The sequence below is a fragment of the Coregonus lavaretus genome (genome assembly GCF_964263955.1).
Source record: "Coregonus lavaretus genome assembly, chromosome: 33".
Lineage (NCBI taxonomy): Eukaryota > Metazoa > Chordata > Actinopteri > Salmoniformes > Salmonidae > Coregonus > Coregonus lavaretus.
In genome coordinates this window covers 24,847,847-24,862,197 of record NC_140020.1, presented here as the reverse complement: position 1 = coordinate 24,862,197, position 14,351 = coordinate 24,847,847, and the positions used below count along the sequence as shown (strand labels likewise).

At 42.2% G+C, this 14,351-nt stretch overlaps 1 protein-coding gene across 4 annotated transcripts; it reads left to right on the top strand.

The window, feature by feature from the left end:
- The first annotated feature begins 766 nt into the window (after nt 1–766).
- LOC311108640 (breast cancer metastasis-suppressor 1-like protein-A) lies at nt 767–14,052 on the top strand. Of its 4 annotated transcripts, none has more exons than XM_084151326.1 (11): nt 767–1,030; nt 1,295–1,385; nt 1,532–1,659; nt 1,790–1,813; nt 2,003–2,082; nt 4,273–4,369; nt 4,573–4,662; nt 4,774–4,838; nt 4,928–4,967; nt 10,728–10,854; nt 12,416–14,052. In XM_084151326.1, exons 1-11 carry the CDS (start codon nt 895–897, stop codon nt 12,531–12,533), a joined length of 996 nt encoding a protein of 331 aa, XP_084007452.1. In that variant the 5' UTR covers nt 767–894; the 3' UTR covers nt 12,534–14,052. The 4 variants fall into 4 exon arrangements, with proteins under 4 accessions (XP_084007452.1, XP_084007451.1, XP_084007454.1 ...); XM_084151325.1 differs by having other exon boundaries at nt 806–1,030; nt 4,774–4,839; nt 4,920–4,967; XM_084151328.1 differs by lacking the exon at nt 1,790–1,813 and having other exon boundaries at nt 806–1,030.
- Nucleotides 14,053–14,351: the final 299 nt, after the last annotated feature.

Here is a 14,351-nt window from a genome sequence, read left to right as displayed (position 1 = left end):
GCGCACCAGAGATATTACAGAAAGGAAGAGATAGGGATCGTATTAGCGTAAACGTATTAACGTAAACACCCCACGCAGCAGAATGTCGACCAATCGCGCTCACGTTGTCATGATACGTCACTCAATTGCTAAACTAATCGTCACGCGTTCATATGCTGGTCGGAACAAGGAAATGTACCACTGACTGGTTGTAGTTATACATCAAGTCGGACATTTCCGAGTTCCGATTACGTTTTAGTCATTTAGCAGACGCTCTTATCCAGAGCGACTTACAGTTAGTGAGTGCATACATTTTTCATACTGGCCCCCCGTGGCAAACGCCATGCTCTACCAACTGAGCTAAACGGGATTAGTATTGAAACGCAGCATTAGTCGAGAAACCTCAAATCTGCCTATTTTCCTCGAAAGTACGTAATGTCACGATTCCAAAGCTATACGATATTACAGAGAACAAGTTAATTATCTCACATCTCTGATAAGATTTGTAATGTTGTACTTCTTGTTCACGAAATGCATTCTAATGTTGGGGTTTTGAGCAAGCGCCCAATTGACTCCCGTTCACTCCTTGAAGGAGAGCGCTCCTTGTCCCAGAATGCATTATGCGGCCCATTGACGACGCATGGGCAACTTACAAGAAAGGTGTTAATACGATTCAATTGTGTTTCCCATCTCCTCAAAAATGTCTCTGAGCGCATGCAGAAGAGATGGGACAGTTTTGTAAAAGAGCATCTGATTGGTAGATTCGGTAGCCATGTTTTCAACCTCCAGTTACCTCTGTTGTTTTAGCTAGCTAGTTGTTTATCTGGTTAGCTAGCCGTCGTCATTTTTATTGCTATTTTTTACACAATTCAGTTCGCAAACCCTTTCCTCGAATTTTATAAGAGCACTAACGTTATGCCGGTGCACGCCCGTGAAAAGAAAGAAAGCAACCACGAAGAAATGGAGGTTGATTTTCCCGAGCAAGACGCTAGCAGCACCGATGAAGAGGACACTGTCAGCTCTTATGTATCCGAAGATGGAGACAGCTCGGGTAAGGGATAGGTACATTACTTGTCTGTAAATGTTAGAACTAACTAGGCAGCTTGCTGCTATGCATAATGCATTGTAGTTTCTAAATGAATGAATTAATGTGTGTTTGTGCTGTAATTTGTCAATTTTTATGACGGTCTCCTTAATTCTGACCAAAGAAAGTGATGTTGATGCTGCGTGGCCAAGTAGCTAGCGAGCTAGCTACCTCTAGTTTGTTTACTGTATTATATTTGTCTGACAGTTTGCATGTTTCTTTTGCCAACAGATATGGACGACGAAGACTGCGAGAGGAGACGAATTGAATGCATGGACGAAATGACTACCCTCGAGAAGCAATTCGGTGACTTGAAAGAACAGTAAAGACACTATTAGCTAATTTTCACATTGAATCGCACTTGCTACATTGTTTTCTTTCTGGTCCATGTTTACACGCATGATTATAAGCCAACCAACTACTGATGCTGCTGTAATTCCTCACCCCTGTCTGTCTCGTTGTGACTAGGTTGTACAAGGAGAGGCTAAGTCAGGTGGATATAAAGCTGAAGGAAGTGATAGCTGGCTGTGCCCAAGAGTATCTGGAACCACTGGCCAACCTGCAGGAGAATATGCAGATCAGGACCAAAGTAGCTGGTAAGTTTGAATGTCATTTTAGCCTACACTAGATTAGATACTAACGTCCCACTTTGTAACTTTAGTTGTGGCAGATGTCAATGTCAGGAAGATCAGTGGTTTTCTAACATTTTAGTTGTGTGTTCCTCAGATGACCTACCTACCAGCTCCCTGGGTAGGCTACCTCCAAATATAAGAAACACACATTTGTTTATATATACGTTGTTTCTATTCTCATATACAATGTACTGTTACAACCATGTTACAATGTAGATATATGGCTCTGTTCTCAGTGATGTCAAACCTTCTGAAGGGTGCCGACTGAGAGTAAAAATATGTTTTCCTTGTCTTGTATCTTCTCCAGGGATCTACAGAGAGCTGTGTCTGGAGTCTGTGAAGAACAAGTACGACTGTGAGATCCAGGCTGCCTGCCAACACTGGGAGGTCAGAGGGCAATTCAATACAATATACCTTTATTTATCCCCAAGGGGCAATTGTTGGCCCAGTGAGTAATGACACAGTGGTCAACCATAAAGTGCATTCATTGTTTATCTCTGGCCCTGTCTAAATACTTGAAATATGTAGAGTGATTGGAGTCAGACCAAGGCTCTGCATCTGTCCTCGTGGTCTAAGACCTTAGTGCCGCTTTTGACAGCGTCGATCACCACATTATTTTGGAGAGATTGGAAACCCTAATTGGTCTACGAACAAGTTCATGCCTGGTTTAGATCTTATCTGCCTGAAAGATATCAGTTCGTCTCTGTGGATGGTTTTTCCTCTGACAAATCAATTGTACGTTTAGGTGTTCCTCAAGGTTCTGTTTTAGGACCACTATTGTTTTCTCTATATATTCTACCTCTTGGTGATGTCATTCGTAAACACAATGTCAATTTTCACTGCTATGCGGAGGACACACAGCTGTACATTTAGATGAAACATGGTAAAGGCCCAAAATTGCCTACCCTGGAAGCCTGTGTTTCAGACATAAAGTGGATGTTGGCAAATGTTTCACTTTTATATTCGGACAAAACAGAGATGCTGTTTGATCTGACAATTAATCTTGATGGTTGTATAAAACTGAAGGACCTCAGCGTTACTCTGGACCCTGATCTCTCTTTTGATGAACATATCAAGAATATTTCAAGGGCCGCTTTTTTCCATCTTCATAACATCGCACAAATCAGAAACATTTTGTCCAAAAATGATGCAGAAAAGCTAATCCATGCTTTTGTCACTTCTGGATTAGACCACTGCAATGCTCTTCTCTCCGGCTACCCGGATAAAGCACTAAATAAACTTCAGTTAGTGGTAAATACAGCTGTTATCATATTACTCCAGTGCTAGCCTCTCTACACTGTCTTCCTGTTAAGGCTAGGGCTGATTTCAAGGTTTTACTGCTAACCTACAAAGCATTACATGTGCCTGCTCCTACCTATCTCTCCAATTTGGTCCTGCCGTACATACCTACACGTATGCTACGGTCACAAGACGCATGCCTCCTTATTGTCCCTCGAATTTCTAAGCAAACAGCTGGAGGCAGGGTTTTCTCCTATAGAGCTCCATTTTTATGGAATGGTCTGCCTGTACATGTGAGACGCAGATTCTGTCTCAACCTTTGTCTTTACTGAAGGCTAATCTCTTCAGTAGGTGCTATGATTGAGTGTAGTCTGGCCCAGGGGTGCGAAGGTGAACGGCAAGTCACTGGAATGATGAACCGCCCTCGCAGTGTGTGCCTGGCTGACTCCCCTCTCTCTACTGGGATTATCTGCCTCTGACCCTATTATGGGGGCTGAGTCACTAGCTAACTTTGAACCAGACTGACACAAAAAACTGGGGCCAATGTCCGGGGTTATTGTCGGACGGGGCTACAGTGTCCGTCCCCCTGGACGAACCCTGACCCGTCACCGGACGTGTTATCTTGTCCTGGGCCTGCTGTTTTCGACTATCCCTTTCTCTCTCTCTACCGCACCTGCTGTCTCGACCTCTGAATGCTCGGCTATGAAAATCCAACTGACATTTACTCCTGAGGTGTTGACCTGTTGCACCCTCTACAACCACTGTGATTATTATTTGACCCTGCTGGTCATCTATGAACGTTTGAACATCTTGAAGAACAATCTGGCCTTAATGGCCATGTACTTTTATAATCTCCACCCGGCACAGCCAGAAGAGGACTAGCCACCCCTCAGAGCCTGTTTCCTCTCTATGTTTCTTCCTAGGTTGCTGCCTTTCTAGGGAGTTTTTCCTAGCCACCATGCTTCTACATCTGCATTGTGTGCTGTTTGGGCTTTCAGGCTGGGTTTCTGTATAAGCTCTTTGTGACATCTGCTGATGTAAAAAGGGCTTTATAAATACATTTAATTGAATTTGATTGATTGGGCAGGTGAAAGCAGTTGGGTTGAATCCTTGCCTTCACTTGTACATTCACATACAGATAAACAATATGGCTACCTCAAGGAAGGGAGGAATGAAGGATGCATGGGAAAACTACTGGAATATTATCTTTGTCTAAGTAGAATGCTTTGCAGTTATGCAATCAGCAAAGGTGCATTTCGTATGTATTGGACCAGGGTCTCTCTCCGTGGCTTTGGTAGTACTACTGTACTCATCTGTGTACTGTTTTTCTCTTCCCAGAGTGAGAAGCTGTTGCTGTTTGATACCGTGCAGAGTGAGTTAGAGGAGAAGATCAGACGCCTGGAGGAGGACCGCCACAGTATCGACATCACCTCAGGTACTCTACACACATGATCTCTAGTGATCTGGAATGTTTTGTTCCAGCCATGCACTAATATAACAAACCTGGTTGAACTAATGGAGGAAAAGTCGACCGGTTGAATCAGGTGTTTAAAAGCTGGGCTGGAACAAAAGCATGCAGCTCTCCAGGACCAGGGTTTGCTTTGCCCTCTATGTTTTATCTGTCTCTCTGCATTACAGAACTTTGGAATGATGGTTTACATTCACGGAAGAACAAGAAGAAGGATCCGTTCTGCCCTGCCAAGAAGAAGAAGCCTGTTGTCGTCTCAGATATCCTTTCTTTGTACCTGTCTTCATCCTCTGATACAAACAGATACTGTATTGTCAGTGGTAATTTCAATACTGCGCCAGAAGTTTTTGTTTTTCTTAACCCCTTCTCACGTCCATATATTGTTTATATGCTGCAAGACCTAGATATACTTGAAGACTGGACAGCAATACGAAAGGTATTTGAGTTAACCGAATGTAAGCCTTTGTTGTGATTTTGTTTAGGGTTGGAATTTAACCTTTCGATCTTGTTCTGTATGCACCACAGGCGATGGCGTCGTTAGGGCCGCACAGGGTTAAGGTTGACGGTAAGAATCTCTCATATCATTGTGTCACTGTAAAGCCCAGGGGCCTCATTTATAACCGTTGCGTAATTTTCACACTACATTTCTGCGTGCGCCATTTCTGAAAAATCTGCGCACATAGAAAAAGATTGAGATTTATCAACTTGCCGCACGCCATGCATACGCATGTTTCCCGTAATAAATCAGACCTGTCGTAAAACTGCGCACGTGAACAAGATATAAAACTCTGCCTGGAAAACGCCTCCATTCACCTTTTATGGTGACAATGACTCCCTTTATTTTCTGTATAATTTGGAGCTATTGGCATTACGCCACAGCATGCAAAATACGAATTGTTGTTCAATATATAGTTTATCAATAGATTATTGGGTTTATGTCCTGCCTTGGTATAGGCTCTGAGATTGAATAGGGAATGATGTTGAGCTTCTATCGCACAGCAATACTGTAGCCTACCTACCCATACTGTCAAGTATTTTACATAAGCCACCGGTCTGTTTACTGTGTTGGCAGAATGTTTTAATCTTTAGCAGTAATTTCTGCTGTATCTGGAAAAGGACTGTGTCAGTTTCTGAAAGAAAAAACTATGATAAATTGTTGTGGACCTGTCAGCAGAACGTTTGCATTGACTTTTCCCCCAACCTAAATATGATGGACTGCCTGCGAATTCTGAAACATTGTAGGGCAGACAATTTTTTTTATTTTTTTACAGTAGTTAATTATATTTCTTGTATTTTTGTCCTACTTGACTTTTTTTTTTAATAGTGCTACTGATATTCATTACTGCATTGTTGGGAGTGCAAGCAAGAAAGGCATTTCACTGTACTTGTGCATGTGACAAACTTAACTTGATACATAGGCCTACTTCAATGTAGAATATAAGCTGTTAAATTAGACTCTATACCAGGATTATAAACTGCACTGCCTATGATATTGCAAAACTTGAAATACATATAGCCTATCTATTTACTAGGCTACTAGGGCCCATTAAATGAGACATGCGCATGTTAATTTTTTTGTATGGCTCCTTCTGGAATATGAACCCATCACGGCCAGAGAAGGTGAGGAATATACACTACCGGTCAAACATTTTAGAACACCTACTCATTCAAGGGTTTTTATTTTTACTATTTTCTACATTGTAGAATAATAGGGAAGACATCAAAACTATGAAATAACACATATGGAATCATGTAGTAACCAAAAAAGTGTTAAACAAATCAAAATATTTTTGAGATTCTTCAAATAGCCACCCTTTGCCTTGATGACAGCTTTGCACACTCTTGGCATTCTCTATGTGTTATTTCATAGTTTTGATGTCTTCACTATTATTCTACAATGTACAAATTAGTAAAAATAAAGAAAAACCCTTGAATGAGTAGGTGTTCTAAAACTTTTGACCGGTAGTGTATTCTGCAATGGTTATGAAAAAAAAAATATATATATGTCAAATTATTTAAAATTCAAAAAATAAACACAGATTTTCGCTCTTCTCATTAATGGCAAATGGTTGCATGCTTGTTAATATATTTTCCTGTTTAAATTTTTTAAATGAATGCATTCGGAAAGTATTCAGACCCCTTGACTTTTTCCACATTTTGTTACGTTACAGCATTATTCTGAAATTGATTAAATTGTTTTTTTCCCTCATCAATCTACACACTACCCCATAATGACAAAGCCAAAACAGGTTGTTAGAATTTTTTGCACATTTATAAAAACTGAAATATCACATTTACATAAGTATTGAGACCCTTTACTCAGTACTTTGTTGAAGCTCTTTTGGCAGCGATTACAGCCTCGAGTAATAATAATAATAATATGCCATTTAGCAGACGCTTTTATCCAAAGCGACTTACAGTCATGCGTGCATACATTTTTGTGTATGGGTGGTCCCGGGGATCGAACCCACTACCTTGGCGTTACAAGCGCCGTGCTCTACCAGCTGAGCTACAGAGGACCAAGCGTTACAAGCTTGGCACAGCTGTATTTGGGGAGTTTCTCCCATTCTTCTCTGCAGATCCTCTCAAGCTCTGTCAGGTTGGATGCACAGCTATTTTCAGGTCTCTCCAGAGATGTTAGATCGGGTTCAAGTCCGGGCTCTGGCTGGGGACATTCAGAGACCGGTCCGAAGCCACTCCTGTGCTGTCTTGGCTGTGTGCTTAGGGTCATTGTCCCGTTGGAAGGTGAACCTTCACCCCCAGTTTGAGGTCCTGAGCGCTCTGGAGCAGGTTTTCATCAAGGATCTCTGTACTTTGCTCCGTTCATCTTTCAATCATGACTAGTCTTCTAGTCCCTGCCGCTGAAAAACATCCCCACAGCATGATGCTGCCACCACCACCATGCTTCACCGTAGGGATGGTGCCAGGTTTCCTCCAGACGTGATGCTTGGCATTCAGGCCAAAGAGTTCAATCTTGGTTTCATCAGACCAGAGAATCTTGATTCTCATGGTCTGAGAGTCCTTTAGGTGCCCTTTGGCAAACTCCAAGCAGGCTGTCATCTGCTTTTTACTGAGGCTTCCGTCTGGCCACTCTACCATAAAGGCCTGATTGGTGGAGTGCTGCAGAGATGGTTGTCCTTCTGGAAGGTTCTCCCATCGCCACAGAGGAACTCTGGAGCTCTGTCAGAGGGATCATTGGGTTCTTGGTGACCTCCCTGTCCAAGGCCCTTCTCCCCCGATTGCTCCGTTTGGCTGGGCAGCCAGCTCTAGGAAGAGTCTTGGTGGTTCCAAATTTCTTCCATTTAAGAATGATGGAGGCCACTGTGTTCTCGGGGACCTTCAATGCTGCAGACATTTTTTGGTACCCTTCCCCAGATCTGTGCCTCGACACAATCCTGTCTCGGAGCTCTAAGGACAATTCTTTCGACCACATGGCTTGGTTTCTGCTCTGACATGCACTGTCAACTGTGGGACCTTATATAGACAGGTGTGTGCCTTTTCAAAATCATGTCCAATCAATTGAATTTACCACAGGTGGACTGTACTTGGACGTGGACTTGTAGAAACATCTCAAGGATGATCAATGGAAACAGGATGCACCTGAGCTCAATTTCGAGTCTCATAGCAAAGGGTCTGAATATTTATGTTGATAAGGTATTTTTTTATTTTTAATAAGGTTGCAACAATTTCTAAAAACCTGTTTTCGCTTTGTCATTATGGGGTATTGTGTGTAGATTGTGGGGGAAAAAACCAATTTAATCCATTTTAGAATAAGGCTGTAACGTCACAAAATGTGGATAAAGGGAAGGGGTCTGAATACTTTCCGAATGCACTGTATACTTGCCAGCTTGCAATACAACATTTCAACCACTAGCAGATGTGCATACGCATGGTATAAAGTTTGCGGGGAGGTGAGCACATTCTCACGGCAAGCACATTTTGTATAAATGCCAACTTTTGCGTGTGAACTAGCGCACGCACATTTTGGGGTATATTTTGTACCTACGCATGGTTTATAAATGATCTATTTGTAAGTGTCTGATCCCAGATTATATTGTGTCTCTGAATATATGTATTTAGATATTAATTATATATACACTGAGTGTACAAAACATGAGGAAACCTTCATAATATTGAGTTGCACCCCCTTTTGCCCTCAGAACAGCCTTAATTCGTCGGGGCATGGACTCGACAAGTTGTTGAAAGCGTTCCACAGGGATGCTGGCCCATGTTGACTTCAATGTTTCCCACAGTTGTGTCAAGTTGGCTGGATTTCCTTTGGGTGGTGGACCATTCTTGATAGACACAGGAAACTGTTGAGCATGAAACACCCAGCAGCGTTGCAGTTCTTGACACACTCAAACCAGTGCACCTGGCACCTACTACCATACCCAACCTCTGAATGGCACACATACACAATCCATGTCTCAATTGTCTCAAGGCTTAACAATTATTCTTAAACCTGTCTCCTCCCCTTCATCTACACTGATTTTGAAGTGGATTTAACAAGTGACATCAAAAAAGGGATCATAGCTTTCACCTGGATTCACCTGGTCAGTCTGTCATGGAAATAGCAGGTTTGCTAATGTTTTGTATACTCAGTGTAGACTGGTACAGTGTAACTGCAGTTCAGCTATTGTTACATACAGTGGGGAAAAAAAGTATTTAGTCAGCCACCAATTGTGCAAGTTCTCCCACTTAAAAAGATGAGAGAGGCCTGTAATTTTCATCATAGGTACACGTCAACTATGACAGACAAAATGAGAATAAAAAATCCAGAAAATCACATTGTAGGATTTTTAATGAATTTATTTGCAAATTATGGTGGAAAATAAGTATTTGGTCAATAACAAAAGTTTCTCAATACTTTGTTATATACCCTTTGTTGGCAATGACACAGGTCAAACGTTTTCTGTAAGTCTTCACAAGGTTTTCACACACTGTTGCTGGTATTTTGGCCCATTCCTCCATGCAGATCTCCTCTAGAGCAGTGATGTTTTGGGGCTGTCGCTGGGCAACACAGACTTTCAACTCCCTCCAAAGATTTTCTATGGGGTTGAGATCTGGAGACTGGCTAGGCCACTCCAGGACCTTGAAATGCTTCTTACGAAGCCACTCCTTCGTTGCCCGGGCGGTGTGTTTGGGATCATTGTCATGCTGAAAGACCCAGCCACGTTTCATCTTCAATGCCCTTGCTGATGGAAGGAGGTTTTCACTGAAAATCTCACGATACATGGCCCCATTCATTCTTTCCTTTACACGGATCAGTCGTCCTGGTCCCTTTGCAGAAAAACAGCCCCAAATGACATTCTCCCAATCCTCTTCTGGATCATCCAAATGCAATCTAGCAAACTTCAGACGGGCCTGGACATGTACTGGCTTAAGCAGGGGGACACGTCTGGCACTGCAGGATTTGAGTCCCTGGCAGCGTAGTGTGTTACTGATGGTAGGCTTTGTTACTTTGGTCCCAGCTCTCTGCAGGTCATTCACTGGGTCCCCCTGTGTGGTTCTGGGATTTTTGCTCACCGTTCTTGTGATCATTTTGACCCCACAGGGTGAGATCTTGCGTGGAGCCCCAGATCAAGGGAGATTATCAGTGGTCTTGTATGTCTTCCATTTCCTAATAATTGCTCCCACAGTTGATTTCTTCAAACCAAGCTGCTTACCTATTGCAGATTCAGTCTTCCCAGCCTGGTGCAGGTCTACAATTTTGTTTCTGGTGTCCTTTGACAGCTCTTTGGTCTTGGCCATAGTGGAGTTTGGAGTGTGACTGTTTGAGGTTGTGGACAGGTGTCTTTTATACTGATAACAAGTTCAAACAGGTGCCATTAATACAGGTAACGAGTGGAGGACAGAGGAGCCTCTTAAAGAAGAAGTTACAGGTCTGTGAGAGCCAGAAATCTTGCTTGTTTGTAGGTGACCAAATACTTATTTTCCAACATAATTTGCAAATAAATTCATTAAAAATCCTACAATGTGATTTTCTGGATTTTCTTTCCTCAATTTGTCTGTCATAGTTGACATAGTTGAAAATTACAGGCCTCTCTCATCTTTTTAAGTGGGAGAACTTGCACAATTGGTGGCTGACTAAATACTTTTTTCCCCCACTGTAGTAGTAGTCTAAACTGTTGGACCTACCTTATGACCAATGTTTTGCTGTGTGTGTGTGTGTGTGTGTAGTCCCGACCATGGCGTTTGCAACGGCAGGGTTGTGGGTTCGTTTCCCACGGGGGACCAGTATGAAAAATAAATAAAAAATGCACTCACTAACTGTAAGTCGCTCTGGATAAGAGCGTCTGCTAAATGACTAAAATGTAAAATGTAGTCCCTACCAAGGCTGACAGACACCACCATGTGGCGAGGTCTGAGGAGGGCAGACTGTTCTATGACAGCCAGTGGTACTGCAGAGGACAGGCCATATGCATCAACAGGAAGGACGAATACCCCACCAGGTGTGTGTCTGTATATGAAATGTATGTTTTTGAAATGTTGAAGTCCTTGAGTAAAGTGTTTAAAGTGTTTGTGTGTGTATGTACAGTACCAGTCAAACGTTTGTACACACCTACTCATTCAAGAGTTTTTTTCTTTATTTTTACTATTTTCTACATTTGTAGAGTAATAGTCAAGACATCAAAACTATGAAATGACACAAAAAAGTGTTAAACAAATCAAAACAGATTTGAGATTCTTCAAGGTAGCCACCCTTTGCCTTGATGACAGCTTTGCACACTCTTGGCATTCTCTCAACCAGCTTCATGAGGAATGCTTTTCCAACAGTCTTGAAGGAGTTCCCGCTTTTCCTATACTCTGCGGTCCAACTAATCCGAAACTATCTCAATTAGGTTGAGTTCGGATGATTGTGGAGGCCAGGTCATCTGATGCAGCACTCTATCACTCTCCTTGGTCAAATAGCACTTACACAGCCTGGAGGTGTGTTTTGGGTCATTGTCCTGTTGAAAAACAAATGATAGTCCCACAAAGTCGAAACCAGATGGGAATGGTGTATCGCTGTAGAATGCTGTGGTAGCCATGCTGGTTAAGTGTGCTTTGAATTATAAATAAATCACTGACAGTGTCACCAGCAAACCACCATCACACCACCTCCTCCATGCTTCATGATGGGAACCACACATGCGGAGATCATCCATTCACCTACTCTGCGTCTCACAAAGACATGGCAGTTGGAACCAGAAATCTCAAATTTGGACTCCAGACCAAAGGACATATTTCCACCGGTCTAATGTCCATTGCTCGTGTTTCTGCCCAATCAAGTCTCTTCTTCTTATTGGTGTCCTTTAGTAGTGGTTTCTTTGCAGCAATTCGACAATGAAGGCCTGATTCATGCAGTCTCCTCTGTTGATGTTGAGATGTGTCTCATACTTGAACTCTGTGAAGCATTTATTTGGGCTGCAATTTCTGAGGCTGATAACTAATTAACTTATCCTCTGCAGCAGAGGTAACTCTGGGTCTTCCTTTCCTGTGGCGGTCCTCATGAGAGCCAATTTCATCATAGCACTTGATGGTTTTTGTGACTGCACTTGAAGAAACTTTCGAAGTTCTTGAAATGTTCCGTATTGACTGACCTTCATGTCTTAAAGTAATGAAGGACTGTAATTTCTGGTTGAGAGAATGCCAAGAGTGTGCAAAGCTGTCATCAAGGCAAAGGGTGGCTACTTTGAATAATCTCAAATATAACATATTTTGATTTGTTTAACACTTTTGGTTACTACATGATTCCATATGTGTTATTTAATAGTTTTTATGTCTTCACTATTATTCTACAATGTAGAAAACAGTAAAAATAAAGAAAAACCCTGGAATGAGTAGGTGTGTCCAAACATTTGACTGGTAGTGTATATGTGCATGTATATTTGCATGTGATGCAATTGTGTGCATATGCTGCTGACGTTCATAGACTAGAGTCAAGTGTTGTGAGTGCATTTGTGTAGTGAGGCGTGTATATAATGTATATTCATATATTTTATCCAATCCTCTTCCATCTCTCTCCCACAGTGCCATGATAACCACCATTAACCATGACGAGGTGTGGTTCAAACGGCTGGACGGCAGCAAGTCCAAGTTGTACATCTCTCAGCTGCAGAAAGGCAAATACACCATCAAACACTCCTAATGTCCCTCACGGCTTGCCGTACTTTCTCTCCCTGGAAAACAAATAATGAACTTCAGTGCCATAAGATCCTGTCCCTTACTTTCATTGCTGTAAGGGGAAACATACTCCTCCATTGTGTCAGTGGTCTTCGCCAACTCTGGTCCTGGAGAGCTATAGGTCAGGGTGTGTAGGGTTTTGCAAGGTTGGTGACTAACTACTGCTTTCTCGAAATATGTATATATGTTACTAATATCTGCGAGGCCTCCAAGTGTCGTTCCTTCTCTCGATACTAGAAGAGAAAGAAGCAAGTGCTGCTAAGAAGGGATGAGTTGCTGTTGTGAGTAGTGGTGGTGTTGTAGTGTGCCTTTTTAACAAGATGCATACTGTCCTGAACTAACTCAATGCAGTGAAGCCTTAGTTCCTACGGCCTGTGAGAACAGTACTAGGATCAAGTCAAAGCGGGTAATTTTGTGATCGAGTGAGTAAATGGAAACCTACAGTGTACCATCCAGGTTAAGAATGAACCATTAGCATTTCCTAAGCACTGAGATCGCATCTGTTTCTCCGGCAGGCTGGCACAGCCAATAGTATGTTTGCCCTCTGTACAGAACCCTTGTTGAGAACTCTGTTGGACACTTTGTCAGGAAAAACCCATGTCTTAACTTCACTGTGAGCCCAGTAGCCATCTGCCTCTTGTAGTGTACTTTGGGAGAATCTCAATTGCATATTCCTCACGTCCTCTCTCCTCACCTCCTTCTCAAAACCCATTGGAGGAGAAAGCCTGGGTCCCTCCCCTCTGACCTTCTTCAATGGGTGTTGAGAAGGAGTCTAGGAGAGAGGACATGAGGAGTATGCGATTTGAGATTCTCCCTGTTTTTGTGCCATCTTCCCTCCCTGCGAAGCGCTCCCTGCGTCTCTATGCTCTACCTTTCGCATGAAGTGCTCACTTGTGCACTGCTCCCTACCCATGCCAGAGGTATCTGATGACATTGAGATGGGTCTAAGTGTCTGATTGTTGTACAATCCCGTCCATGCAATCCCATCCACTCTTTTGCACATTATTGGATAGAGGGAAAACGTGTGTGTATATAGTCATGTAATGCTGTTTCGACCTCTTATGTAGTCATGTGGTCCTTCACATTCACAGCAGTATCATCTGTATACAAGTATCAACTGTCAACAGTATTGCATTTAGAAGATTCTCAACATGTTAGGAATTGTATAGAGATGTTACACGCTGTAATGTTGCGAGTGTTTTCATAAAAAAATTGTTTTGCAGCCAATGAACAAGGTCTGTCATAGTACGATTAGGCCAAATGTTACAGTGCCATGAATTGAAAAGTAGTCCTGCACTTGTCCTCTTTTATTTGTCAAGTATGGATTGTTATTTAGTGTTTTTCTGTTTGGTTTGTAGTAAATCATAACGATCAACCACTACACTACGTTTGCTTTTCATATCATGCGGGAGGAAAATATTAATACAACTTTGTGTCATAGTGCCAATGCATGTACAGCAAATTAAATGTTTAATTTTGTATGTAAACATGTCCCTTGCGTTAATTTGTCCCATGAAGCATTCATAAAGAAATAATTAGATTTATAGCCTTTGATTGAAGCAAAATATGCTGGATGGAATGGCAGGCCCTATGATAATTCCTTTTTATATTGTCTGTCAGAAAATATATCATGTACTTGTTTGAAGTTGACAGTCGGGTCGGGCAGTATCCCAATTTTCATACTGGAAGTGCACACAAGGGATGCTATTGAGAAAAAAATAAAACATGTTGGGATTCACAACAATATAGGCAACATCGATCTTGATCCAGGAAGGGATTGATC

Bases quoted from the DNA above. Each gene is read 5' to 3' on its own strand.
- LOC311108640 (XM_084151325.1), top strand. From the start codon at position 895: ATGCCGGTGCACGCCCGTGAAAAGAAAGAAAGCAACCACGAAGAAATG. The intron at 1,660-1,789 runs GTAAGTTTGAAT...TGTGTTCCTCAG, and splicing joins GATCAGGACCAAAGTAGCTG to ATGACCTACCTACCAGCTCC. The intron at 10,855-12,415 runs GTGTGTGTCTGT...TCTCTCCCACAG, and splicing joins AAGGACGAATACCCCACCAG to TGCCATGATAACCACCATTA.